Raw genomic sequence first — 24,775 nt, 5'->3', positions numbered from 1 at the left:
ACCTCGCCTTTTCCTAATTTGTCACCATTCAGACAATATTCTGCCTTCCTGTTTTTGCCACCAAAGTGGATAACCTCACATTTATCTACATTATACTGCATCTGCCATGTATTTTCCCACTCACCTAACCTGTCCAAGTCATCCTGCATCCTCCTCATAGCTCACACTGCCACCCAGCTTAGTGTCATCTGCAAACTTGGAGATATTACATTCACTAAATCATGAATGTATCTTGTAAATAGCTGGGGTCCCAGCACTGAACCTTGCGGTACCCCACTAGTCACTGCCTGCCATTCTGAAAAGGACCTGTTTATTCCTACTCTTTGCTTCCTGTCTGCCAACCATTTATCTATCCAAGTCAATACATTACCCCCAATACCATGTGCTTTAATTTTGCACACTAATCTCTTGTGTGGGACCTTGTCAAAAGCCTTTTGAAAGTCCAAATACACCACATCCATTGATTCTCCCTTGTCCACTCTACTAGTTACATCAAGCATGATTTCCCTTTCATAAATTCATGCTGGCTTGGATCAATCCTGTCACTACTTTCCAAATGCATCACTATTACTTCTTTAATATTTTAAAACATAATTGTTTTTGAAAACTGTCTGGAATACATTCTGGAAATCCGTTGCATTTACTACTTGTGTCGTTCTGCTTGTCCTAGCCTGTGGAATCTAAAATCTCCCATTATAACCACATTATATTTACTGCATGCATTCCTGATCTCGGTACTCATATATCCCACTGCCCACTACATCACTATTATCAGGAGGTCTGTTTACCACACACCCCAAAGTCTTGCACCCGTTGCTAATTCCTTAACTCTACCCATAGGCTGCCAGCTGCCTGATGACTCTTACTAGCAGTGAGCGCCAGAAGGCTGTTTGGCTGTGGGGGGATGCGCATGCCGGCCAAGACCAACCGTGCCCTCACCCAATGCCTGTTAGATAGCGATGAGTCAAAACTCCAGCTTGTATTTTTCCACCCGTCTTTAGCCCAGGGATGCTTGAACCTGCAATGTATTTGCTTCATGGGTTCTTTGCTTAAGAATTCATAGCAATACATTGCTATTAAGAACTAGTTGATTTATCAGCAAAAGGTTTAACAATCGCACTACGCATTACCAGTTCATCCACCTGGCTCACAACCACCTGCCTCATCGTGGATCCCCCGAACCCAACTGGCTGGGGTTTTATTGAGTCTTGTGAATATCACGTGACTGGTTAAGCCACTCCCAACTCAACAACTATTTTAGAAGGGAATAAGGGGTTATGGGGAGCGGGTTGGGAAGTGGACCTGAGTCCATGATTGGATCAGCCATGATCGCATTAAATGGTGGAGCAGGCTCGAGGGGCCATGTGGCCTACTCCTGCTCCTATTTCTTATGTTCTTATAAAATCAAATGCCCCCTTTTGGCAAGGGCACTAGAACCCACAATTTCCAAACAAAACTTTATCGGACACTTAAACAAATTAAAATTTGGTTGCCGGAGGGTGACAAATATTGGCCATGACATCGAGGAGAACTCCCCTGCTCTTCTTCAAAATCGTGCCGTGGGATCTTTTACGTTCACCTGAGGGAGCAGACAGGGGCTCGGTTTAAAGACGTCCAACAGCTCCACAAACCTGTGAGCATACTCACAGGTGCCTACATTACAGGACCTTTGTTGCAACCCCTCCTCAGCAGAACCCCAACCGAGAGGGCTGTCTTAAATAAGATGTTATTATTCAAACAGTGATTCCCCGATGATGCCACGAGCTGTATTGATTCAGGGCATTGACCGATGCTGACAGTGTAAAGGAGTAGAACTAACATCAAGCCTCACTGACCCCTGGGCACTGTAGCATCACTCTCTCTTTGTTAGGATCCAGGATTCTGGTGAGAACAGTCGACAGAACTCTTGATATAATGGGCGTTGAGGGGTGGGGGAGTGGGTGGGGGAGTAATGTATAAACACGGAGATAAGGAAATGATGTAGCAAAAGCAATGTGGTTATTGTGAGAGAATGTTATGTTCCCTCACCCAGCATGTCAGCCTGCTTCCCCCTCCCCCCACTCGATCTTTGATATTCTCTGTCTAACTATATGCGAAAGATGTCAGAGAGATAAAAAGGCAGATCGGCAAACACACTGAATCTGAAATGTTGGAAATACACAGTATCTGTAAAGAGAAAATACCGGTTACTATTTCTGGCGTGAAGCCTTTGTCAGCACCCAAAGCGCTCACTTGTCATTCTTCACCGATGCTGGCAGACATGAATTTTCTGTGCTTACTAAAGCGGCATTTTCACAAGTTTCATAAAGAGAAATTTAGACGAGAGAGGCCATTTGGCCCATCAAGTTCATCCTTCAGTAGGGGTGTGGGGAGGGGGAGGTGTCTGGGGGAGAGGGATGGGAGGGGTGTGTGGGGAGGGGGGCTGGGTGTGGGGGAGGGGGTGGTGTGTGGGGGAGGGGGTGGGGAGGGGGGCAGGATTTGGGGTAGTGATGCGGGGAAGGGGATGGGGTGTGGGGATGAGTGGAGTGGAGGGGGAAGGGGGTGTGAGGAGGTGAGGGATGTGGGGTACTGGTGTGGGGGAGGGATGGAGGAAGGAGTTTGTGGGAGTGGTGTGGGGGAGGGGTGTGAGGGTGGGGTATGCGTGTGGCGTAGAGGTGTGGAGGGAGGGGTATGGTGGATGGGGAGGCGTGTGGTGGAGGGGGAGGGGTGTGGGGGAGGGGTGTGGAGGAGGGGTGTAGATGTGGGGGGTGGGGGGGAGGGTAGTGGTGTAGGGGGAGGAGTATGGGTGTGGGGTAGGGATGGGGGTAGGGGGTGGGGTGTTGTGTGGAAGATGGGGAGGGCTGTGGGGGAGGAGGGCTGTTGGGGAAGGGTGTGGGGGAGGAGTGCGGGGTAGGGTTAGGGGGAGGGGTGGTGTAAGGGGAGGGGTGGTGTAGGGGGAGGGGTGTGGGGCTGAGGTGTGGGGGAGGGTTGTGGTTTAGTGGGGAGGGGTGGTATGGGAGGGATGGAGCTGAGGTGTGGGGGATTGGTGTAGGGGGAGGGGTGTGGGGCTGGGGTGGGGGAGGGGATGGGTTAGGGGGGGAGGGGTGTGGGATGGGGGAGTGGTGTGGGGGAGGGGGGAAGGGTGTGGGGGAGGGTTGGTGTAGGGGGAGGGGTGTGGGGCTGGGGTGGGGGGGAGGGGGTGGGTTAGGGGGGAGGAGCTGGGTTAGAGGGAGTGGTGTTGGGGAGGGGGAAAGGTGTGGGGGAGGGGTGTGGGGGAGGGTAGGGGGGAGGGGTGTGGGGTAGGGAGGAGTGGTATGGGGTAGGGGGAGGGGTGTGCACTGGGGGGAGGGATGTGGGGTGGGGGGAGCGGTGTGGGGGAGGGGTGGTGTAGGGGGAGGGGTGTGGGGTGGGGGGGAGGGATGGTGTAGGGGGAGGGGCGTTGGGTGGGATGGTGTAGGGGGAGGGGTGTGGGGTGGGATGGTGTAGGGAGAGGGGTGTGGGGGAGGGGGGTGGAGAATGAAGCATTCAGTCAGGATGCTCTGACCATCATGGTGTGGGGCAGGTTTGATGGACCAGCCGGTCTTTTCCTGCCCGTCAGTTCTGGTTACTCGTATTCCACTCAGTATCTTACCCACATCTATAAGGTCCCCTTTCATTCATTCCTTTCAAGGTTGAAGTTTTTTTCCATCGTCCCATCTAACAGTGTTCTAACATCTTGGCCCTTCCCTGCACACCCCCAAGGTTTGGAGATTTCCTTGTGCCTCGGTGACTGGAACTGTAAGCAGCATTCGTGGTGCGACCTTGCCTCATCCGCTGACCCTGACTCTAGGTTACACTCTGACCCTGAGAGCAAGACACCTCCAGTCATCACTTTCCTGTTAATCATTTCTTTTTCATTTTACAGAGATGTACAACAAGTTAAGCAGAGGTGGCTCTGGACTCTATTTGAATGGAGTGGAGGTAAGGGAAATATTTATAGCTCTCTGCTACCTACTCGGAGGAGTCCCCTCTATAAATCTGCCCAACTCACACATCTTCCCAGTTGGAGTTGAAGGCTTGAAATTCCGCAGAGGGGGTTTCTCCTGATTTCCTCAGGAGACCCTCAGAGAATTATGAAAATGGATGTCTGAATTTAGATCGGGAGATCGAGGAACCCACCCACAGAATGTTTAGGCCGGAATCGGGAAGGTTCTAAAAGCTTGCAGGTGGGGCCCATCCCTTACAGATAGTTTAATGGTTAAAGAAAGAAAGACTTGCATTTATATAGCGCCTTTCATGACAACCAGACATCTCAAAATGCCTTACAGCCAATGAAGTATTATTGGAGTGTAGTCACTGTTGTAATGTGGGAATAGCAGCAACCAATTTGCACACAGCAAGCTCCCACAAACAGCAATGTGATAATGACCAGATAATCTGTTCATTATGTTGATTGGTGAGGACAGTGGGGATAATTCCCCTACTCTTCTTCAAAATAGTGCCATGGGATCTTTTATGTCCACTTGAGAGATGTAATGACTCAAGAGTCTGGTTACTGTAAACTCACTCAGGTGCAACCTGATCCATCTTTATTCCAGCCCAAGCGTGCCAGCGTGACAAAGACACACAGCTTATACACAAGTGACCAAGCACACATGCCACATGCGTACAGCCCGATGACCTCCGACCGCAGAGCCCTCTGGTGTCTGGTGACCCCCAAGCATTAATACATAACAACCTCCCCCTTTTTAAAATCTTAACAACAGTCTTTTTACAAATTAAGATGCTCTGGGGCTCTCCTCTCACGAGTTGATCGTCTCAGTTCAACTTTGGCTCTGGGCGAGCGTTCTGAGTCCGTTGAGACTGAGGGCTGAGTAGCCGATCTGATGGGAGTGGTCAGGACTGAACGTTGAGAGTCAGTAATGTCAGCAGAGTTCTCTGATGAGTGAACACTGATTGATTGGTCACTGTTCATCCGTGTGCCACAGTTTAACCTGGTCAAGGTGTTTCCTGCATGTTTGCCCATTCTTGAGCACGACAATAAACACTCTGTTACCCTCCTTGGCTTTGACCACTTTGGACCTTGACCATAGTTCAGTACATAAACCGGATTGTTGACCGAGATGTCACGTGACACGGCAACACGATCATGACACCACTGCTGACTTTGACGTCTGTTTTCAACATGATCATTCAAATCAGGATGAACAAGAGAAAGCCTGGTCTTGAGATTTCTCCATCAGTAGTTCAGCAGGAGGAACCCCAGTAAGTGTATGAGGTCTTGACCTGTAACTGAGCAATATATATGACAACCGTCTCTGCAGTGAGCCCTGAGTTACACGTTTCATACTTTGCTTGATCGTTTGAATGGAATACTCTGCTTGACCATTAGAAGCAGGCTTGAATGGAGCTGATCTCACATGCCTGATGCCATTAAGTTTCATGAACTCCTGGAACTTGTGAAGCAAGATCCGTTGTCGCTCACAACAATGTCAGGCAAACCATGAGCAGCAAACATGATACAAAGGCTCTCAATGGTAGCTGTAGACATGCTGTATGACATAATAACACAATCTATCCACTTAGAATATGCATCAACTACGACAAAAAACATTTTTCCTAGGAACGAGCCCACAAAATCAATGTGGATCCTCGACCATGGTTTAGATGGCCACGACCAAAGACTCAACGAAGATTCCGCTGGAACTTTGCTTAGCTGCATGCAAGTATTGCACTGATGCACACATGATTCCAGATCAGAGTCAATTCCAGGCCACCATACGTGAGACCTAGCAATGGACTTCATAATGACAATACCAGGATGAGTGCTCTGAAGCTCACGTACAAATTTTTCTCTACCTTTCTTAGGCATGATTACACGATTACCCCACAGTAAACAGTCTGACTGAATGGACAGCTCATCCTTGCGACGGTTGTAAGGTTTGGTCTCCTCACACATCTCCATAGGTATGGCAGACCAATCACCACTGAGTACACACCGTTTCACAACCGATAAAATAGGGTCATGGCTGGTCCAGATCCTAACTTGTTGAGCAGTGGCAGGAGTTCCTTCACTCTCAAAAGCAGCCACTACTAACAGTAGATCTGTAGGTCTCCATCTCAGTTGTGGGTAAGGGCAGATGACTCCGTGCATCGGCACAATTCTCAGTACCAGGTCTATGATGGATGACGCAGTATAGGCAGACAATGTCAGCGCTCACCTTTGAATGCGGGACGATGCATTGGTATTAATACCTTTGTTTTCCGCAAACAATGAAATGAGTGGCTTGTGATCCGTTTCTAGTTAAAACGAAGGCCAAACAGGTACTGGTGCATTTTTTTTACCCCATACACACAGGCCAAAGTCTTTCTCTACCATACTGTAAGCTCTTTCCGCTTTAGACAGACTTCTCAAAGCATACGCAACAGGTTGTAGCTTGCCCGATTCATTTTCTTGTTGGAGTACGCGGCCAACCCTCTATGATGAAGCATCACAGGACGCTTACGCGGATCATAATGAACAAGCAACTTGTTTGAACATAGCAGATTCTTGGCTTTCTCAAAGGCTCTATCTTGAGACGCACCCCAGATCCAGTTGTCGCCTTTTCTTAGTAACTCATGCAGTGGCTCTAGTAAAGTGCTCAATCTGGGTAAAAAATTACCAAAGTAGTTGAGTAGCCCAAGGAATGAACGCAGCTCTGTCACATTCTGAGGCCTGGGTGCATTTTTGATGGCCTCGGTTTTCGAATCAGTGGGCCTGATGCATTCAGCAGCGAACTTACTCCCGAGGAATTCGACTTCAGCCTGAGTCCCACTTTGTCCAGACGCTGTAGGACTTCTTCAAGATTATTCAGATGTTCAGCAGTGTCACAACCTGTGACCAGAATGTCATCTTGAAACATGACAGTTCTTGGAATGGACTTCAGTAAACTCTCCATATTCCTCTGAAATATGGCTGCAGCCGAACAAATCCCAAAAGGACACCTGTTGTAGATGAACATTCCTTTATGGGTGTTGATGCAGGTGAGTTTCTTCGAAGTGTTGACAAGCTCCTGGGTAATATAGGCCGACGTCAGATCCAGTTTCGTGAACGACTTTCCACCAGCTAGCATGGCGAACAGGTCATCAGCCTCTGTAACGGATACTGATCCTGTTTCAAAAATCGGTTAATCGTAACCTTGTAGTCTCCACAAATCCTGACAGTGCCATCACTCTTCAACACAGGAACAATGGGACTAGCCCACTCGTTAAACTCGACCGGTGATATGATCCCTTCATGCTGGAGTCTGTCAAGCTTAATTTCAACCTTCTCCCTCATCATGTATAGAACAGACCGAGCTTTGTGATAAACAGGCCTTGCATTGGAGTGCAGGTGAATCTGCACCTTGGCTCCCGTACAATTTCCAATGCCCGGTTCAAACAAAGAAGGACATTTTTTCAAAACTTGAGCACACGAAGTATCATCCACCGAGGACGACACCATTCCAGTTCAGCTTGATTTTCTCGAGCCAATTCCTGTTGAACAGCGTTGGACCATTACCTGGGACGACCCATAATGGTAGTTTGTGAACCACACCGTCATATGACACCTCGATTGCTACACTGCTGAGCACCGGTATGAGTTCCTTAGTGTAGGTACGCAACCTGGCATTGACTGGACTCAGCTTCGGTTTCGCAGCCTTAGTGTCCCACAGCTTGTCGAATGTCCTTTGGCTCATTATCGACTGGCTCGCACCCGTGTCCAGCTCCATTGAGCTTCACATTAACGACTATCGGTTGGCTCTTGTTCAGGAACGAATACAGCCCATCCACTTCCTCCTCGGGTTGCGTATCCGGGCCATCAGTGAACTGGTCCTCATCAACCATGTGGTGAGCTGCACCACGCTTGCTCCGTTGTGGACACATCCTGTGAAGATGCTCCACTTTCGAACATCCATTGCATGAGTATTGTCTAAACCACCACTGATGAGGTCGATGATTGCCCCCACAACGCCAATAGCATGAAATCTGGATCGAACCAGTTAGCGGGCTCTGAGCAGCGACAGGTTTCGCGTAAGCAGCTCTGCCCGAAGACGACGCCATCTTGTTTACAGTACTTGCCGTAGAACTCCGACTCGTCGATGATATCTGCCTCAAATTAACATCTGGCGTCATGCATGCCTGGGCAGTCGCGATGGCCTTTTTCAAATCCAACGTCTCTGTAGCCAACAGCTTCCTGAGGATCGCATCGTGGCTGATGCCTATTACGAAGCCATCACGCAGCATGTCTTCCAGCATGTTCCCGAACTTACATGGCTCAGCAAGACGTCACAGGACGGCGACAAATCCCGACACATCCTGGCCCTCAGCGCGAACATGCGTGTAGAAACGGTAGTGTGATATGATGATCCCCTCTTTTGGCTTCAGATGGTTACCCACCAACGTACACAATTCCTCGTACCCCTTTTTCCGCCGGACATACAGGCGAGAGAAGATTCTTCACGAGGCCGTAAATTTTCAGACAACAAACGGTGAGGAGAACTGCCCAGCACTTAATTGCGTAGGCCTCTGCCTCCATGCCGTTGGCCACAAAATACTGATCCAGGCGGTCGACAAAATCCTTCCAATCCTTGCTCTCCACGATTCCAACAGTGCCCATTGTGCATGCGAAGGATCTTAAATTACCTCGTCGCCAATTGTAATGACTCAACAGTCTGGTTACTGTAAACTCACTCAGGTGCAACCTGATCCATCTTTATTCCAGTCAAAGACTGCCAAAGACACCCCACTTATATACAGGTGACCAAGCACACATGCCATATGCGTACAGCCCGATGACCTCTGACTGTGGCGCCCTCTGGTGTCCCCCAAGCATTAATACATAACAAGAGAGCAGACGGGGCCTTGGTTTAACGTCTCATCCAAAAGACGGCACCTCTGACAGTACAGCACTCCCGCAGCACTGCACTGGAGTGTCAGCCTAGACTTTATGTGTTTTGAGATCCTGGAGTGAGATTTGAACCCACAACCTTCTGACTCAGAGGTGAGTGTGCTACCCACTGAGCGACAGCTTATGCCACACTTGGGTAGATATATGGGTGGCAATTTTCCCCTCGCTACCATCCCTGTTTATGCCAGAAAATATGAGCCGGAAAAGCACAGTACCGCCATTTTACCGCTGGTTGTCTGATCTTCGGGAGGACCTCAATTTAGATGGCCAGAGCTCCTGCCCGATACAGGTGGGGGGGGGGAGGGGCTAATGAATACATGCAAATCAGGGTCAAATGATGTTGTCAAGAGAATGGTTAGAATGTGGATCTCGCTACATTAAGGCGAATAGCATAGCTGCCTTTAAGGGGAAGCTCGATAAGTACAGGAGGGAGAAAGGAATAAAGGGTTATGCTGATCGGGTGAATTGAAGAAGGTTGGGAAGAGGCTCGAGTGGAGCACAATCACCAATATAGACCTGTTGGGCCAATAGCCTGTTTCTGTGCTGTACGTTCTATGTTATTTCATATAACGCCATTTGTGACTCTGTACTCATTACTACTGACTCATTTACTATTTTTTTCAACCGTGGCTGTGTCTTGCACTGTGGGACTTTGGTTATCACCAGTGTCTCTCGATAAAATAAAAAGAACCTCATCTCACAAAAAAAAGCACTTCCAGGATGAAAACATTCTCGCCAGTTTGTCTGTGAAGTAATTGAGTGTAAGCTCAGGGGTACCGGTCTAATAGGAAAGTCTTCAACGGTGACTGATTGCATTCCATGGATGAGTGTCCCTTGGTCCCAGCAGTATTTGAATCATGTGCACTATGGAATATTTCAATGCACAGTCTGTCCTCGCTCATGCCCCCCCCATCCCCCCCTTTGTGTATAAGTTTTTAAAACATAAATCTCCTGCATATCAGGAGGCATTATCAGTCTGATCACCATCCCAACCCTTGGGCGACACTTGTTGCAAGAGGCAGTCACTTGACATCAGCGAACTGTCCAGACAAGGATTGTCATCCAGGTCACTGATCCAAGGCAGGTATTCAGCCCCATAACACGCACTGCCCATGGTACATGCTGAATACCTATCCTGCCACTCGATGCCTCAGTGCACGTGTGCTGCAAACCCCTCGGTCACTGAAGGACAAGCTTCACTTTCTCCGACTGTCAACAGGTGGTGACACCCAAGCTAAACATATTGATTTACTTTATCTTCTCTACTATTTTCAGCCTTAGTGGTGTCCTGCACCATGGTCCTTGACCCAATACCTGGCCTTAGTGGTGTCCTGCTCTATGGACCTTGACCCAATACCTGACCTTGGTTGTGTCCTGCACTATGGACCTTGACCCAGTATCTGGCCTTGGTCGTGTCCTACTCTATGGCCCTTGACCCAACACCTGACCTTGGTCATGTCCTGCACTATGGCCCTTGACCCAATACCTGACCTTAGTCGTGTCCTGCTCTGTGGCCCTTGACCCAGTACCTGGTCTTGGTCATGTCCTGCTCTATGGCCCTTGACCCAACACCTGACCTTGGTGGTGTCCTGCTCTATCGCCCTTAGCCCAACACCTTGGTTTCTCAACTGTAAAATAAAATAGATTCCCTTGGAATGGGTTTAATTTGTTCGGAACCCTGGTGTGATATTTGACCCCGATATAAGCTTCCGACCACATATCCACACCACCACTAAAACCACCTATTTCCACCTCCAGAACATCGCCCAACTCCGCCCCTGCCTCAGCTCATCTGCGGCTGAAACCCTCATCTATCCCTTTGTGATCTCTAGTCTTGACTATTCCAATGCACACGTGGCTGGCATCCCACATTCTACTCTCCATAAACTTGAAGTCATCCAAAACTCTGCTACCCGTGACTTAACTCGCACCAAGTCCATTCACCCATCACCCTGTGCTCGATGACCTACATTGGCTCCCAGTTAAGCAACACCTCGATTTCAAAATTCTCATCCTTGGAGAAATTTTCTCCAATTGAATATTAGGAAGACCGAAGCCATTGTTTTCGGTCCCCATCACGAACTCCGTTCCCTAACCACTGACTCCATACCTCTCCCCAACTCCTGTCTGAGGCTGAACCACACTGTTTGCAACCTTGGTATCATATTTGACCCTGAAATGAGCTTTCGTTCACATATCCGCAGCATAACTAAGACCATCTATTTCCACCTCAATTAGATCGCCTGTCTCCGCCCTTGCCTCAGCTCATCCGCTGCTGAAGCCCTCATCCATGCCTTTGTTACCTCTAAACTTGACGATTCCAACGCACTCCTGTCTGGCCTCCCATATTCTACCCTACGTAAACTAGAGGTGATCCAAAACTCGGCTGCCCGTGTCCTAACTCGCACCAAGTCCCGCTCACCCATCACCCCTATGCTCGCTGACCTACATTGGCTGTCGGTTAAGCAACACCTCGATTTCAAAATTCTCATCCTTATTTTCAAATCCCTCCATGGCCTTGCCCCTCCCTATCTCTGTAATCTCCTCCAGGCCCACAACCCCCCGAGATGTCTGCACTCCTCTAATTCTGCCCTCCTGAGCATCCCTGATTATAATCGCTCAACCATTGGTGGCCGTGCCTTCTGTTGCCTGGGCTTTAAGCTCTGGAACTCCCTCCCTAAACCTCTCCACCTCTCTACCTCTCCTTCCTCCTTCAAGACGCTCCTTAAAACCTACCTCTTTGACCAAGCTTTCGGGCACCTGCGCTAACTTCTATGTATGCGCCTCACCTGTCAAATTTTTATCTCCTAATGCTCCTGTGAAGCATCTTGGGACGATTCACTAAATTAAAGGCGCTATATAAATACAAGTTGTATATAAATACAAGTTGCTGTTGTTTACTTGTCATTTGGCTCCTAACCTTTTGATTCCAGCCATTTTCTGTCAATTTTCTTAAACTATTGTGCAAGCGTTTACCTCTGATGGCTAAATATGAAGAAAGTCCTCACCACAATCTCAATGTTCTGCTTTTCTCCTTCACAGTGGATGCTGCTCACCACCTATTTGTAAAAGAAGTTCGATACCGGGCGCCCGGCTTGCTCTCTCAGCTATTGGACAATTTCCTGGGCTTAAAGCGCTTTCCCGATAATTGACTTTGACTTCAGGGGAGCTGGTGTTAGAATGAGTCACGTGTCCATGTGCAGGAGACAGTTGTTGGCACTTCGGTTCGAAGCTGCAGGAAAGGAGTTCAAGGTACTTGAACTGGACGCCCTATATATGTATTAGAAGTCTTGACATTCTGCCTCAGGATGACCCCAGCAAGTAGCATTTCTACAAAGAACACTAAAGACTTCTGAGACTCAACACTCCAATGAGACGCCAACGATTCCTGCACTTACCCAACCAATGACTTATGTTCCTGTATGTAGTCTTTGATTCCTGGAGTAGGCTGTCTGGCACTTGTGAACTGGACTTTGTGGATGTCTGTTTCAGAACCTAAGGCCCAAATGGTATTGTGATGATCGTTTTGTAGTGTCAGATTTTTTTGTTTTATTCAAAGAGATGACAAAACCCTGGCTGTGCACTGCCGGTCACAGAATGATTTTTAAATGGGGCAATAGAAATTTTTAGGATCTTTTCAAGAAAGAAGTGGCACAAAATAAAGGAGGGGATGAAATTCAAAATTTCACCAGATAGGGTCTCTGGAAGTGCCAAATTCTACCAAGGTAGTTAAGTAGCAGTGAATGCTTATTGGAGTTACCTTGGCAACGACTTATGGCTTTGTTAACTTTTACTGTCTTAGACTGAGGCAAGACAAGGCTCTCCCTAAATTGGATCTTAAGCCTCATTTCAAAACTTTGGAGAAGCAACTTGCCCATTTCTGCCGGATCTGGAATGCCTGTGGGCTGGGTGGGGTGTCCAAGCATGTCTTTAAGATACAGGACACAGCCCCCGCCCAAGCAACATGAGCAACGACGTCCAATTTCTTCATAAAAGGACACGTTTATCCCGACTCTCTGCTTCCTGTCAGTGTGTGACCCACTGTAGCACCCAGTCCCAGAGGGGAAACATAGAAAATAGGTGCAGGAGTAGGCCATTCGGCCCTTCGAGCCTGCACCACCATTCGATAAGATCATGGCTGATCATTCCCTCAGTACACTTTTCCTGCTTTCTCTGCATATCCCTTTATCCCCTTAGCCGTAAGGGCCATATCTAACTCCCTCTTGAATATATCCAATGAACTGGCATCAACAACTCTCTGCGGCAGAGAATTCCACAGGTTAACAACTCTCTGAGTGAAGAAGTTTCTCCTCATCTCAGTCCTAAATGGCCTACCCCTTATCCTAAGACTATGTCCCCTGGTTCTGGACTTCCCCAACATCGGGAACATTCTTTCCACATCTAACCTGTCCAGTCCTGTCAGAATCTTATATGTTTCTATGAGGTCCCCTCTCATCCTTCTAAACTCCAGTGAATAAAGGCCCAGTTGATCCAGTCTCTCCTCATATGACAGCCCAGTCATCCCTGGAATCAGTCTGGTGAACCTTCGCTGCACTCCTTCAATAGCTAGAACGTCCTTCCTCAGATTAGGAGACCAAAACTAATATGTCCTTACTATACAGTATAAATGCACACGAGGCCCATACTTGAGAGAAGGCCCATACTTGTGACCAGTAACCTTTATTAGCCAGCACTGAAGTGTAGAAGGTGGGTGGAGCTTCCCCTTTTATACCTGAAAGTCCAGGTTAGGAGTGTCTCCCACAAGTTCACCACCTAGTGGTCAGTGTTCTCACGGTGTACAACTTAGGTCAGTTTATACATGGGTTACAATGACAGTTGAATACATGACAAAAACTGAATACAATATTCCAGCTGAGGCCTCACTAAGGCCCTGTACAACTGCAGTAAGACCTCCCTGCTCCTATACTCAAATCCCCAAACTATGAAGGCCAACATACCATTTGCCTTCTTCACCACCTGCTGTACCTGTATGCCCACTTTCAGTGATTGATGAACCATGACACCCAGGTCTCGTTGCACCTCCCCTTTTCCTAATCTGCCGCCATTCAGATAATATTCTGCCTTCGTGTTTTTGCTCCCAAAATGAATAACCTCACATTTATCCACATTATACTGCATCTGCCATGCATTTGCCCATTCACCTAACCTGTCCAGGTCACCCTGTAGCCTCTTAGTGTCCTCCTCACAGTTCACACCGCCACCCAGTTTAGTGTCATCCGCAAACTTGGAGATATTACACTCTATTCCTTCATCTAAATCGTTAATGTATATTGTAAAGAGCTGAGGTCCCAGCACTGAGCCCTGCGGCACTCCACTATTCACTGCCTGCCATTCTGAAAAGGACCCGTTTATCCCGACTCTCTGCTTCCTGTCAGTGTGTGAACCACTGTACCACCCAGTCCCAGAGGGGAAAGGTCAGTGTGTGACCCACTGTGCCACCCAGTCCCAGAGGGGAAAGGTCAGTGTGTGACCCGCTGTACCACCCAGTCCCAGAGGGGAAAGGTCAGAGTGTGAACCACTGTACCACCCAGTCCCAGAGGGGAAAGGTCAGTGTAAGTGGCACGTTCTGATCCAAAAGGGAGGGCTCGGTGGGATTTGCAGTGCTTTTTTACCTTATGATGGAAGTGGATTTTTTTTGTAATAGCAGCTGGTGTCATTGTTTGGGAATTGTTTTATGTGTCATAGTTTAGATTTTGGACTAATAGGTTTGTGTCTTTAAATTAGGGGAGGAGGTATTCTTACCCAATTGGTGAATTAGCTTGCACACTGAGAGAATTAAACTGCCGTGTCTTAACTCATCCATCATTGTTCTGCTTTGCACAGTCTTCAGTGCTTTGTATTTTGACTGCTTTAGAATCTTTGAATACAAAATAAAAGGGTTAAAAAATATACATCTATGATTGTAACATGATTCTGTGGAAAACATTTTGTGGGCGAAGGCGATATTCTCACCATCTAGACAGAAACCAAGTATTTCTTTCCTTAATAGGTAAGGATGGTTGGGGTGAGGGGTGAGATATATGTCTGGGTGGATCATAGAATCATAGAAATTTACAGCGCAGAAGACCATTTCGGCCCATCGTGTTCACCGGCCGACCAAGAGCTATCCAGCCGAATCCCACTTTTCAGATTACAGCACTTCAAGTGCACATTCAAATATTTTTATAATGTGGTGAGAGTTTCTGCCTCTACCACCTTTTCAGGCAGTAAGTTCCAAACCCCCACTACCCTCTGGGTGAAGGAATTGCCCCTCAAATCCCCTCTAAATCTTCCCCCAATTACTTTAAATCGATGCCCCCTGGTTGTTGACCCCTCTGCCAAGCAAAACAGGTCCTTCCTATCTACTCTATCCAGGTCCCTCATAATTGTATACACCTCAATAAGGTCTCCTCTGTTCCAAAGAAAACAGTCCCAGCATCTCCAATCTCTCCTCGTAACTAAAATTCTCCAGTCCAGGCAATATTGTAAATCTCCTCTGCATCCTTTCCAGTGCAAGCACATCTTTCCCGTCATGTGATCAGCAGAACTGTTGTATTCCTAACACAGATGAGGCTGCACACAGGGGAGTTAACGTAACAGTGACCTCAGTCTTTATTAAGACACTCCAGAATGAGGAACAGGCCTTAGGGGGCCGGCTTATATACACTGCTCCCAAAGGATGCTGGGATCCCTTGGGACTTCAGGGGATGAGCTCCCTGGTGGCAGAACATGGGAGTGCATGCTTTACAGATACATAACACCACTCCCCCCACAAAGTCAAAGCGAAAACTATTTACAAGGTGAGGCGGTCGGGAGCCTTTCTTTCCCTGGTGGACCGCCTCGGTACAAATGTCTGTTCTGGTGTGTTGGCTGTGCCCTCGCTGGGCTGGCGTGTTGTTGGCCCTGCAGGGCTGCTGGGAGAGCCTGGCCTTGCTGGGCTGTTGGACGTGATGGGCTCGATTTCCTGGTCCGGGGTGGTGTCGTTGATCCTTTGGGTGTGTGTTGTGGGCTCGAAAAAGGTGGTGTCTGCTGTGGGTTATTCAGGGCAGTCTGTGAACCGCAGCCTCGTTTGGTCCAGGTGCTTTCTGCAAATTTGTCCATTGTCTAGTTTGACTACAAACACCCTTCTCCCTTCTTTAGCTATCACCGTGCCCGCGGTCCACTTGGGACCATGTCCATAGTTTAGCACATACACAGGGTCATTCAGATCAATTTCCCGTGACACAGTGGCACGACCATCGTTTACATTTTGTTGCTGCCGCCTGCTCTCTACCTGATCATGCAGGTTGGGGTGAACCAGTGAGAGTCTGGTTTTAAGTGTCCTTTTCATGAGTAGCTCAGCCGGGGACACCCCTGTGAGCGAGTGGGGTCTCGTGCGATAGCTGAGCAGTACTCAGGACAGGCGTGTTTGGAGTGAGCCTTCTGTGACTCGTTTAAGGCTCTGTTTGATGGTTTGTACTGCCCGCTCTGCCTGCCCATTGGAGGCTAGTTTAAATGGGGCCGAGGTGACATGTTTGATCCCATTGCGGGTCATGAATTCTTTAAATTCGGCACTGGTGAAACATGGCCCCTTGTCACTGACCAATATGTCAGGCAGGCCGTGGGTGACAAACATGGCCCTCAGGCTTTCAATGGTGGCGGTGGCTGTGCTTCCCGACATTATTTCACATTCAATCCATTTTGAAAAAGCATCCACCACCAGCAGGAACATTTTACCGAGAAACGGGCCCGCATAGTCGACATGGATCCTTGACCATGGTCTGGAGGGCCAGGACCACAAACTTAGTGGTGCCTCTCTGGGCGCGTTGCTCAATTGAGCACATATGCTGCATTGCCGTACACAGGACTCTTAAGTCAGAGTCGATACCGGGCCACCACACATGAAATCTGGCTATCGCTTTCATCATTACTATACCCGGGTGTGTGCTGTGGAGATCCAAGATGAACGTCTCCCTGCCCTTTTTTGGTAGCACTACGCGGTTACCCCACAACAGGCAGTCTGCCTGAATGGACAGCTCGTCCTTTCGCCGCTGGAATGGCTTGATTAGCTCTTGCATTTCAACGGGGATGCTGGCCCAGCTCCCATGCAGTACACAGTTTTTTTACTAGGGACAGCAGAGGATCTTGGCTGGTCCAAGTCCTAATCTGGCGGGCTGTGACAGGTAATTTATCATTTTCAAACGTTTCCATGACTATCAACAAGTCTGCGGGCTGCACCACCATCAACAAGTTTGCAGGCTGCGCCATTTCCACCCCCGTGGTGGGCAATGGTAGCCGACTGAGAGCATCCGCACAGTTCTCAGTGCCTGGCCTGTGGTGGATGGTATAGTCATACGCTGATAGTGCGAGTGCCCACCTTTGTATGCGGGCTGAGGCATTAATATTTATCCCCTTGTTTTCAGCAAACAGGGATATGAGGGGCTTGTGATCGGTTTCCAGCTCAAATTTGAAGCCAAACAGTTAATGATGCATTTTCTTTACTCCGAACACACACGCTAATGCCTCTTTCTCAATCATGCTGTAGGCCCTCTCGGCCTTAGACAAGCTCCTGGAGCCATAGGCGACAGGCTGCAACTTCCCCGCAACGTTAGCTTGTTGTAATACACACCCGACTCCGTACGACGACGAATCACATGCTAGCACAAGTCTTTTTTATGGGTTACACAATACAAGCAGCTTGTTGGAGCATAAAATGTTTCTGGCTTTCTCAAAAGCAATTACTTGTTTTTTTTTCCCCATACCAGTTCTCACCTTTGCGCAATAACACATGTAGGGGCTCTAAGAGGGTGCTTAATCCTGGTAGGAAGTTACCAAAATAGTTGAGGAGTCCCAGGAACGACCGTAGCTCCGTGACGTTCTGTGGCCTGCGCGCATTCCTGATAGCCTCTGTCTTGGCGTCTGTCGGCCGAATGCCGTCCGCCGCGATCTTTCTCCCCAAAAACTCCACTTTTGTTGCCATGAAGAAGCATTTCGACCTCTTCAGCCGCAGCCCTACGCGATCCAGTCGCTGGAGGACCTCCTCCAGGTTTTGAGAGGTGCTCAACAGTGTCCTGACCCGTGACCAATATGTTGTCCTGAAAAACCACCATGTGGTACCGACTTGAGTTGGCTCTCCATGTTTTTCTGGAAGATCGCTGCAGCCGACCAAATTCCAAATGGGTATCTGTTGTAGATGAACAGTCCCTTGTGCGTGTTGATGCAGGTGAGGCCCTTCGAAGGCTCCTCCAGCTCCTGCGTCATGTAGACCAAAGTCAGGTCGAGCTTGGTGAACGTCTTGCCTCCTGTCAGCGTCGCAAATAGGTCGTCTGCCTTAGGTAGCAGGTATTGGTCCTGTAGCGAGAAACGATTAATAGTTACTTCATAATCGCTGCAAATCCTGACAGTGCCATCATTTTTGAGTACTGGAACAATCGGGCTGGCCCACTCGCTGAATTCCACTGGGGAGATGATGCCCCCGCGTTGCAGCCTGTCCAGCTCGATTTCCACTCTCTCCCTCATCATGTGAGGTACCGCTTGCGCCTTGTGGTGAATGGATCGTGCCTCTGGGACCAAGTGGATCTGCACCTTCGCACTGGAAAAGTTTCCAAAGCCTGGCTCAAAAAGGGAAGGAAATTTGTTAAGAACCTGGGTACATGAGGCCTCATCGACATGTGATAGCGGTCGGATGTCATCCCAGTTCCAGCGGATTTTGCCCAGCCAGCTCCTTCCAAGCAGTGTGGGACCATCGCCCGGGACAATCCAGAGTGGCAGTTCATGCACCATGCCCTCATAGGTGACCTTGACCATGGCGCTACCCAGGACAGTGATGTGCTCTTTGGTGTACGTTCTTAGTTTCGTGTGGATGGGGCTCAGGGTTGGCCTGAGTGCCTTGTTGCACCACAGTCTCTCAAACATCTTTTTACTCATGATGGATTGGCTAGCGCCAGTGTCCAGTTCTATGGCTACGGGTAAGCCATTCAATTTTACATTTAGAATTATAGGTGGACATTTTGTCGAAAATGTGTGCACCCCGTGTACTTCAGCATCTGCCTCCTCTCTCTGAGGCTCGAAATTGCTATGATCTACCATGGACCGATCTTCCTCTGCCACATGGTGGTTAGCAGGTTTTGTAGAGCTTGCAGCTCGTCTGCAAGCTCGTTGGAGGTGCCCCGCTGTTCCACAGTTCTTGCAAACATACCCTGTGAAGCGGCATGAATAGGCTGAATGGAAGCCTCCACAACGCCAACAAGGTGTGAATTGCCTTGTATTCATCCTTTGTTGCAGACTCTGAGTCATCTGGGTCACCTGAGGCCTGCTGGCAGTTGCAGACTCGTGGGTTCTGCCCTGTACATTTCTGCTGGCAAACACAGTTTCAGTTAATTTATGAACATTGCTAGCACTTGTGTGCTGAGAGATTTGTTTGGTGTTATCACTGGTGGACATAAACGTCTGTGCTATCGCAATGGCCTTACTGAGGGTCGGTGTCTCTACAGTCAAAAGTTTTCGTAGTATGGTCTCGTGGCCAATGCCCAATTCAAAAACTTCTCTGAGCATTTGCTCCAGGTAACCATCAAACTCACATTATCCTGCAAGTCAACTTAGTCGGCGACGTAGCTCGCCACTTCCTGACCTTCAGATCGCTGGCACATGTAGAACCGATACCTCGCTATTAGCACGCTCTCCCTCAGGTTAAGATGCTCCCGAACCAGTGTACACAGCTTCTCATATGACTTATCTGTGGGTTTCACCGGAGCCAGAAGATTCTTCATGAGGCTGTAGGTTGGTGCCCCGCAGACCATGAGGAGGACCGCTCTCCTTTTTGCCGTGCTTCTTTCTCCGTCCAGCTCGTTGGCTACAAAGTGCTGGTCTAGCCATTCGACATAGGCTTCCCAGTCCTCACCCTCTGAGAACTTCTCCAGGATGCCCACAGTTTGCTGCATCTTTGTGTTGGATTCGTATTCTCGTCGCCAGTTATTGTGTTCCTAACACAGATGAGATTGAACACCGGGAGGTTAAAGTAACAGTGACCTCAGTCTTTATTAAGACACTCCAGAGTGAGGAACGTGCCTTAGGGGCCGGCTTATATACAGTGCACCCAAGGGCTGCTGGGATCCCTTGGGACTTCAGGGGATGCGCTCCCTGGTGGCGGAACATGGGTGTGCATGCTTTACAAATACACAACAAGAACTGCACACAGCACTCCAGCTGCAGCCTAACCAGTGTTTTATACAGTTCAAGCATAATGTCTTTGCTCTTGTATTCCATGCCTCGACTAATAAAGGCCAACATTGCATATCCTTCTTAACCACCTTATCTACCTGGCCTGCTACCTTCAGGGATCTGTGGACCTGCACTCCAAGGTCCCTTTGTTCCTCTACACTTTTCAGTGTTGTACCATTTAATGTGTATTCCCTTGCCTTGTTAGACCTCCCGAAATTACCTCACACTTATCTGGATTGAACTCCATTTGCCACTGTTCTGCCCACCTGACCAGAACATTGATTTCTTCTTCATTATCAACCACACAGCCTGTTTTAGTATCATCTGCAAACTTCTTAATCATAACCCCTATATTCAAGTCTAGATCATTGATGTATATTACAAAAGCAAGGGACCTAGTACTGAGCCCTGCGGAACCCCACTGGAATCACCCTTCCAGTCGCAAAAACACCCATCAACCATTACCCTTTGCTTCCTGCCTCTGAGCCAATTTTGGATCCAACTTGCCACTTTGCCCTGGATCCCATGGGCTTTTATTTTTGTGACCAGTCTGCCATGTGGGACCTTATCAAAAGCCTTGCTAAAATCCATCTACACTACATCATACACACTGCCCTCATCGACCCTCCTGGTTACCTCTTCAAAAAATTATATCAAGTTAGTTAGTCATGACATTCCCACAACAAATCCATGCTGACTGTCCTTGATTAATCCATGACTTTCCAAATGAAGATATATCGTGTCCTCCAGGATTTTTTCCAATAATTTTCCCACCACTGAGGTTAGGCTGACTGGCCTGTAATTACTCAGTTAAGTAATGGGACTAAAGGCGGATAAATCCCCTGGGCCTGATGGCTTGCATCCTGGGGTCTTAAGAGAAGTAACGGCAGGGATAGTGGATGCATTGGTTGAAATTTACCAAAATTCTCTGGATTCTGGGGAGGTCCCAGCAGATTGGAAAACTGCAAATGTAACGCCCCTATTTAAAAAAGAAGGCAGACTAAAAGCAGGAAACTATAGACCAGTTAGCCAAACATCTGTGGTTGGGAAAATGTTGGAATCCATTATTAAAGAAGCAATAGCAGGACATTTGTAAAAGCAAAATTCGATCAGGCAGAGTCAGCATGGATTTATGAAGGGGAAGTCATGTTTGACGAATTTGCTAGAATTCTTTGAGGATGTAATGAACAGGGTGGATAAAGGGGAACCAGTGGATGTGATGTATTTGGACTTCCAGAAGGCCTTTGACAAGGTGCCACATAAAAGGTTACTGCACAAGATAAAAGTTCATGGGGTTGGGGGTAATATATTAGCATGGATAGAGGATTGGCTAACTAACAGAAAATAGAGAGTCGGGATAAATGGTTCATTCTCTGGTTGGCAATCAGTAACCAGTGGGGTGCCGCAGGGATAAGTGCTGGGGCCCAACTATTTACAATCTATATTAACGACTTTGAGGAAGGGACTGAGTGTAACGTAGCCAATTTTCCTGATGATACAATGATAGGAGGAAAAGCAATGTGTCTGCAAAAGGACATAGACAGGCTGAGTGAGTGGGCAAAAATTTGGCAGATGGAGTATAATGTTGGAAAGTGTGAGATCATGCACTTTGGCAGAAAAAAATCAAAGAGCAAGTTATTATTTAAATGGAGAAAGATTGCAAAGTGCCGCAGTACAGTGGGACCTGGGGGTACTTGTGCATGAAACACAAAAGGATAGTATGCAGGTACAGCAAGTGATCAGGAAGGCCAAATGGAATCTTGGCCTTTATTGCAAAGGGGATGGAGTATAAAAGCAGGGAAGTCTTACAGGGTATTGGTGAGGCCACACCTGGATTACTGCGTACAGTTTTAGTTTCCAAAGGATATACTTGCTTTGGAGGCAGTTCAGAGAAGGTTCACTAGGTTGATTCCGGGGATGAAGGGGTTGACTTATGCGGAAAGGTCGAGTAGGTTGTGCCTCTACTCATTGGAATTTAGAAGAATGAGAGGTGATCTTATCAAAACGTATAAGATTGTGAGGGGGCTTGACAATTTGGATTAAGAGATGATGTTTCCACTGATGGGGGAGACTCGAACTAGAGGACATGATCTTAGAATAAGGGGCCGCCCATTTAAAACAGAGATGAGAAATTTCTTTTCTCAGAGGATTGTAAATCTGTGGAATTTGCTGCCTGAGATAGCTGTGAAAGCAGGGTCATTGAATAAATTTAAGACAGAAATAGACAGTTTCTTAACCGATAAGGGGATAAGGGGTTATGGGGAGTGGGCGGGGAAGTGGACCCGAGTCCATGATCGGAGCAGCCATGATCTTATTAAATGGCGGAGCAGGCTCAAGGGGCCGTATGGCCTGATCCTGTTCCTATTTCATATGTTCTTATGTTCTTATTAGCTCTTTCTCCCTTTTTAAACACTGGGTACAACGTTAGCAGTTCTCCAATCCTCTGGCACCACACCTGTAGCCAGGGAGAATTGGAAAATGATGGTCAGAGCCTCTGGGGCGATGTGTCGGGGTGGGAAGGGGAGATGTGTCGGGGTGGGAAGGGGAGATGTGTCTGGGTGGGAAGGGGAGATGTGTCTGGGTGGGAATGGGCGATGTGTCGGGGTGGGAAGGGGAGATGTGTCTGGGTGGGAAGGGGCGATGTGTCGGGGTGGGAAGGGGAGATGTGTCGGGGTGGGAAGGGATGATGTGTCTGGGTGGGAAGGGGAGATGTGTCGGGTGGGAAGGGGAGATGTGTCGGGGTGGGAAGGGACGATGTGTCTGGGTGGGAAGGGTTCGATGTGTCGGGGTGGGAAGGGGAGATGTGTCGGGGTGGGAAGGGATGATGTGTCGGGGTGGGAAGGGACGATGTGTCTGGGTGGGAAGGGTTCGATGTGTCGGGGTGGGAAGGGGAGATGTGTCGGGGTGGGAAGGGACGATGTGTCTGGGTGGGAAGGGGAGATGTGTCGGAGTGGGAAGGGACGATGTGTCGGGGTGGGAAGGGAAGATGTGTCAGGGTGGGAAGGGGAGATGTGTCGGAGTGGGAAGGGAAAATGTGTCGGGGTGGGAAGGGAAGATGTGTCAGGGTGGGAAGGGGAGATGTGTCGGAGTGGGAAGGGACGATGTGTCGGGGTGGGAAGGGGAGATATGTCGGGGTGGGAAGGGTCAATGTGTCGGGGTGGGAAGGGGAGATGTGTCGGGGTGGGAAGGGGAGATTTGTCTGGGTGGGAAGGGTCAATGTGTCGGGGTGGGAAGGGGCGATGTGTCGGGGTGGGAAGGGGCGATGTGTCGGGGTGGGAAGGGGAGATATGTCGGGGTGGGAAGGGTCAATGTGTCGGGGTGGGAAGGGGAGATGTGTCGGGGTGGGAAGGGGAGATTTGTCTGGGTGGGAAGGGTCAATGTGTCGGGGTGGGAAGGGTCAATGTGTCGGGGTGGGAAGGGGAGATGTGTCGGGGTGGGAAGGGGAGATATGTCGGTGTGGGAAGGGGAGATGTGTCGGGGTGGGAAGGGGAGATGTGTCGGGGTGGGAAGGGGAGATGTGTCTGGGTGGGAAGGGGAGATGTGTCGGGGTGGGAAGGGGAGATGTGTCGGGGTGGGAAGGGGAGATGTGTCGGGGTGGGAAGGGGAGATTTGTCTGGGTGGGAAGGGTCAATGTGTCGGGGTGGGAAGGGTCAATGTGTCGGGGTGGGAAGGGGAGATGTGTCGGGGTGGGAAGGGGAGATGTGTCGGGGTGGGAAGGGGAGATGTGTCGGGGTGGGAAGGGGAGATGTGTCGGGGTAGGAAGCGGAGATGTGTCGGGGTGGGAAGGGGTGATGTGTCTGGGTGGGAAGGGGAGATGTGTCGGGGTGGGAAGGGGAGATGTGTCGGGGTGGGAAGGGGCGATGTGTCGGGGTGGGAAGGGGAGATGTGTCGGGGTGGGAAGGGGAGATGTGTCGGGGTGGGAAGGGGAGATGTGTCGGGGTGGGAAGGGGAGATGTGTCGGGGTGGGAAGGGGAGATGTGTCGGGGTGGGAAGGGGAGATGTGTCGGGGTGGGAAGGGGAGATGTGTCGGGGTGGGAAGGGGAGATGTGTCTGGGTGGGAAGGGGAGATGTGTCGGGGTGGGAAGGGGAGATGTGTCGGGGTGGGAAGGGGCGATGTGTCGGGGTGGGAAGGGTCAATGTGTCGGGGTGGGAAGGGTCGATGTGTCGGGGTGGGAAGGGGAGATGTGTCGGGGTGGGAAGGGGAGATGTGTCGGGGTGGGAAGGGGAGATGTGTCGGGATGGGAAGGGGAGATGTGTCGGGGTGGGAAGGGGAGATGTGTCGGGGTGGGAAGGGGAGATGTGTCGGGGTGGGAAGGGGAGATGTGTCGGGGTGGGAAGGGGAGATGTGTCGGGGTGGGAAGGGGAGATGTGTCGGGGTGGGAAGGGGAGATGTGTCTGGGTGGGAAGTGGAGATGTGTCGGGGTGGGAAGGGGAGATGTGTCGGGGTGGGAAGGGGAGATGTGTCGGGGTGGGAAGGGGTGATGTGTCTGGGTGGGAAGGGTCAATGTGTCGGGATGGGAAGGGGAGATGTGTCGGTGTGGGAAGGGGAGATGTGTCGGGGTGGGAAGGGGAGATGTGTCGGGGTGGGAAGGGGAGATGTGTCGGGGTGGGAAGGGGTGATGTGTCTGGGTGGGAAGGGTCAATGTGTCGGGATGGGAAGGGGAGATGTGTCGGGGTGGGAAGGGGAGA

At 49.5% G+C, this 24,775-nt stretch overlaps 1 protein-coding gene across 1 annotated transcript in view; it reads left to right on the top strand.

Annotated features, from left to right (window-relative positions):
• Nucleotides 1–14,779, top strand: part of LOC139266668 (calpain-14-like) — a 111,306-nt gene extending 96,527 nt beyond the window's left edge. The window contains exons 23-24 of the mRNA XM_070884256.1: nt 3,884–3,939; nt 11,930–14,779. Of these exons, the coding sequence (XP_070740357.1) occupies nt 3,884–3,939; nt 11,930–11,956 (83 nt within the window). The 3' untranslated portion in view covers nt 11,957–14,779. The remainder of the gene's footprint in view (nt 1–3,883; nt 3,940–11,929) is intronic.
• Nucleotides 14,780–24,775: the final 9,996 nt, after the last annotated feature.

The sequence above is a fragment of the Pristiophorus japonicus genome, chromosome 7 (assembly GCF_044704955.1).
Source record: "Pristiophorus japonicus isolate sPriJap1 chromosome 7, sPriJap1.hap1, whole genome shotgun sequence".
NCBI classification, from domain to species: domain Eukaryota; kingdom Metazoa; phylum Chordata; class Chondrichthyes; family Pristiophoridae; genus Pristiophorus; species Pristiophorus japonicus.
Note: the sequence above shows the minus strand (reverse complement) of the source record. Positions and strands in the feature narration are given on the sequence as shown.